The sequence below is a fragment of the Peromyscus eremicus genome, chromosome 8a (assembly GCF_949786415.1).
Source record: "Peromyscus eremicus chromosome 8a, PerEre_H2_v1, whole genome shotgun sequence".
NCBI lineage: Eukaryota > Metazoa > Chordata > Mammalia > Rodentia > Cricetidae > Peromyscus > Peromyscus eremicus.
Window position 1 is genome coordinate 34,139,437 of NC_081423.1, and position 4,035 is coordinate 34,143,471.

A 4,035-nucleotide genomic window follows, 5' to 3' on the forward strand; every position below is an offset into this window, starting at 1 on the left:
CATCAACACTGCCCTCCTGTCACCTCTGTTGGAGCTGTTCAGCTTGTATCTCCTACCGGTTAACCTCCTCATAGTCTATTAACTCCTTACCCTGTTGACAGTTCATCAAGATCCCCCCTTTTCCCATTTCCAGTCTTGAACTGCCCCTCATCACACTTCCAACTTCACCCTTAGGATGAAAAGAGAGCCCCTGATTTTCTTGCATTTCGTGAAGTTTATGGATAGAGGGTGACCTTGTCACCACTTAGTTCCAGGGTTTTGGTGTCTCAAGGCTGAGGGGAAACATGGGTGGGGGTGGGGGACAGGGCAGATGACCAGGGGTTGGGTGTAAGGTGTTGTACCAGTCCTCAGGCTGGGGAGGAAGAGTGAATGAGGCACCTGTGGAGGGTGGGGAGGAGAGAGTGTGGTTGTAGGGGTGAGGGAAGCAGGCCACTGGGGGAGGTGGTGTTGTGTAGGGGTAGGGATAAGCAGGGGACTCTGGCAAGAAGCCAGAGAAGGAGGCAGGAGACAGACGGGCTAGCGGCTGGAGCAGCGCCCGCTCTTGCTTCCGTTCCTTAGCTCTGCGGTTCTGGAACCAGACCTGAGGAGAGGGAAGAGAAGTCACATCAGCGCTCTTGTCCTGAATGGGAGACTTCAGGAATATGAGGCTCGTGGAAATGTAAGGCAGTCTTAGAGGCAAGATTGCACATGCGTGTGAACAGTTAGGGTTGCCTGTTTGTTGGAGTTTGTGTTCACATGAAAGGCTGGGGAGTAGGCCTGGACTTCCTTTTTGTTTATGTGGTGTTGGGGATCAGCATGCAGGCATTGTGCATGCTAGGCAAGAGCTCTCCTCCTGCGCTATACATCATCGGCCCTACACCCAACACCCATCAACCTCCATCTGAATGAGCTTAGAGCTGGGGTCAGGTGCACCTGAGGTCATGCCGACTGGTGGGTGGAACCTATTATTCTATTGAATAGTTAAGTTCAGGTTAAAAGTCCCCCAAGCACCCAGGAAATGTTTATTTCTTCCCCGAGTACCTTAGGGCATCATCACCTGGATTCTGGCTTCACTGAGGCCAGTGTCTTGGGCAAGTCCCTCTCGGGCCCAGATGTCAGGGTACTGGTTCTTCCCAAAGGCTGACTCCAGCTGTTCCAGCTGTGCTGGGTTGAAGGTGGTGCGGTGGCGACGCCGGGAATGGGGACGGCCCCTCTGGGGGCAAAGCTTAGGTCTCCCCAGCCCCGGACCAGAGAGTCTCCCAAAAGTCTCAGGGCTCGTGTCTGTGGAGGGAGGGAAATGAGGGAGACCCACTTACGAATGGGACCACCCAGCCATCCTTGGACCACTGGTGCTAGGCCCCGTGTTCTATGTAGTTCCTGAGATGGTGCTTCCTTGTGGGATGCCCTGTTTCCACAAGAACTCTTTAAGATTTCAAAACCACCGCCTCTGCCTCCAGCCTCTGCCACTGCTCTGGTTACGTGCCCCCGGTGTGCGCTTCACCTCTGGCCCACACGTGACCCACAGGGCAAATCTTGAGGGTCTTCTCTTTGCTGTCTGCCAAGGACTTCTTTGCTTGCCACTCACAGTTTTCATTACCCATGCACCTCCTTCATACACCCCTCCTTCTCCTCACCCACCCCTGCTCAGGAGGATGAAGGGTGCCCCCCACCCCCTTACATGCAGACAACACATTCTCCCCTCTGGGCTGTACTTCTGGATGCGCCGCTTACCTCTGCCCTGGGCCTGCCACCAGCCTGCAGGAACTTGAGCTCGTGGGAAAGGCTTGCCTCTCCTCCCCAAAGGCTCCCTAAGCCCTCACATTAATTAGTCTAAGAGCCACCGGGGAAGAGAGAACAGGGAGGGAAGAGGAGACACCTGGGAAGATAGGCACTAAGGGAAGGAGGGGTCTGGAGCGGAGAGACCCATCCCGGGGGGGGGGGGGACCAAGGGTGTGGCTCCCACTGTGCACCCAGTGTCCTCAGACAGGCACTGAACTGCCCTCTCTGGAGGAGAACCCCGACCCCTTCATCTTCCTCCTTCCAAGAAGGAAGCACCTTGGGCAAGAACAAGGCTTTAGCTTTGCCTCTGCCCTGGGCACCTGTTCCGTAGCTCCCTCAGGCAGGGGCCTCACTTCCCAACCTGTAAAGCAAAAGACTTCTACTGTCTTACTTCCTAAGGTCCCCAAAGTCTTGATAAGCCCCAATTCTGCTTCCCATCTCTCAACCTTCCGTGGGACAAACCATTGGCCCAAAGCCAATCAGGTTTTGAGACCCACATCTGCTGCTCCCCCAGGGACCCAAGCCAACCCTGGGGATTCACTCACCTACTGTGGCGATCAGGGTCCCAGAGGTCACGTGCGGTTCAGGCAGCGGTCCGCCACAGGCACGACCCTTCCTTTGTTTCTCCTGCTGGTTCCTTCTTTGAGCTTCCATGGCTAGCCACCCAAACCAAAGATGGGCTAGCCTGCTGTCCTCCAGTCTGTCTCCCTGTAGTCTTTCTCTCTGTCTGTCTATCCTGTCTTGTCTTTTGACCTCTCTTCTCTATTTTCTAGCTTTTTCTGAGTCTCTCCCTTACCGTATGTGTGTGTGTGTGTGTGTGTGTGTGTGTGTGTGTGTGTGTATGTGTGTGTGTGTGTGTGTGTGTGTGTGTGTGTGTGTAGCTAGATACCTGTCCACTCACTGTTTCCCCCTTTTTCCTAGTCCCCCATCCTGCCTCCGGACTGACACCTCATCTTCTCTCTCTCTCTTGACTTTGCCCAGTTTTCTGCCTGTCTCTACTTCCCTCTTCCGAGGCTGTTCTGTTTTCTCTTCGCCCTCCACTTTCTCACACTACCTGTCTTTCTCCCTCAGTCTTGGAGAAGCAACCTCCTCCTGGCCCCATGGGCCTGTCCAATCATTTCTTGGTCACCAGAGCCCCCTGGCTTGGGGGAGGATCACAAGCCGGATGAGGGACGGTGCTCTGTCAGAGGGTCCAGGGGCTGAGGCCAAGAGCTCATGTTCCCAGGGGACCAGATTCTTTTGTCCTGTTAAATCCCCCTTCTGGGAGCAGGCAGGGGACAGAGAAGACGACATTCCCACCAAGGCACCCCTCCTCAGAACCCCCCCTCCAGGGAGGGGGAAATGGAGAGAAGGATATTGGGGCCAGGAACAAGGCCTGGCATCTCAGCATGTGAGTGATACTCAAAAGACCTGTTTCCAGGGAACTCTGGGGCTGAAAAATCACAACTGTGTCCTCTTGGATACCTTGACACCCTAGGACAGTAGGACACTTCAGGACACACTGAAGCCTGAGGACCTTCATGCTCTACAAGGTGATTCCTGGCATTGGCTCCCACACCTGCTGGCCCCTCCCTGACCCAGGCTCACCCCTGAATTCACTCAGCCATGAATGAGTGGCTTCACTCACAGCTAAGTCCCCACACATCAGAGTTCTCAATTACTCTCTGATTTCCTCACTCAGCTTTCATCTCCTCACTCAGAGCCCTCAGGTATCATCATGACCTGTCGAAGTGACCTAGACCTTGAGGAAACCGTGATCCTCCAGAGCAACTCAGTTTCAAGTGCATCCTGCCCAACCCAGACCTCAGGTCTTACCTTGGAATAAATTCAGAATCCCAGAGACGTTCATTATGAATCTTCAAGGAAACCCTGACACTTGCACTCTCTGAGAGGTCAGGACAAGTTGATGCTTCAAGTACTGACTCTTGAGGTGATTTTGACTGTGGAAGTCCATTCTGGTACCCTTAAGATGTCCTCATCAAAAGATAAGGGCAACCTGACATCTTAGGGACAGACATTAGGGACACATTGAAACTGGGGGACTCTTTGCTATCCAGGACTTTCCATCCACACTATATGATTCCCACCCACACCCCTCCATAAAGTCCTGGCTTCTCAGGGCACCTAACTTATAACACATGAGTCCCTTCAGAACTCACTGTCATTATAAGCCACTCTGATTCCCAAGGTCAGACTAAGTCCTCAAACACATCTCTTAAAGCCATCATGACTACTCAAAACACGATAATCATCAAGGTCCTTTTTAAAAATTAGTTA

At 53.3% G+C, this 4,035-nt stretch overlaps 1 protein-coding gene across 1 annotated transcript; it reads right to left on the reverse strand.

Annotated features, from left to right (window-relative positions):
* Nucleotides 1-244: 244 nt before the first annotated feature.
* On the reverse strand, nt 245-2,412 carry Prop1 (PROP paired-like homeobox 1). The gene is made up of 3 exons (XM_059269642.1): nt 2,304-2,412; nt 1,037-1,260; nt 245-580 (listed from the first exon to the last, which is right to left on the reverse strand). Exons 1-3 carry the CDS (start codon nt 2,410-2,412, stop codon nt 245-247), a joined length of 669 nt encoding a protein of 222 aa, XP_059125625.1.
* Between the last annotated feature and the right edge of the window lie 1,623 nt (nt 2,413-4,035).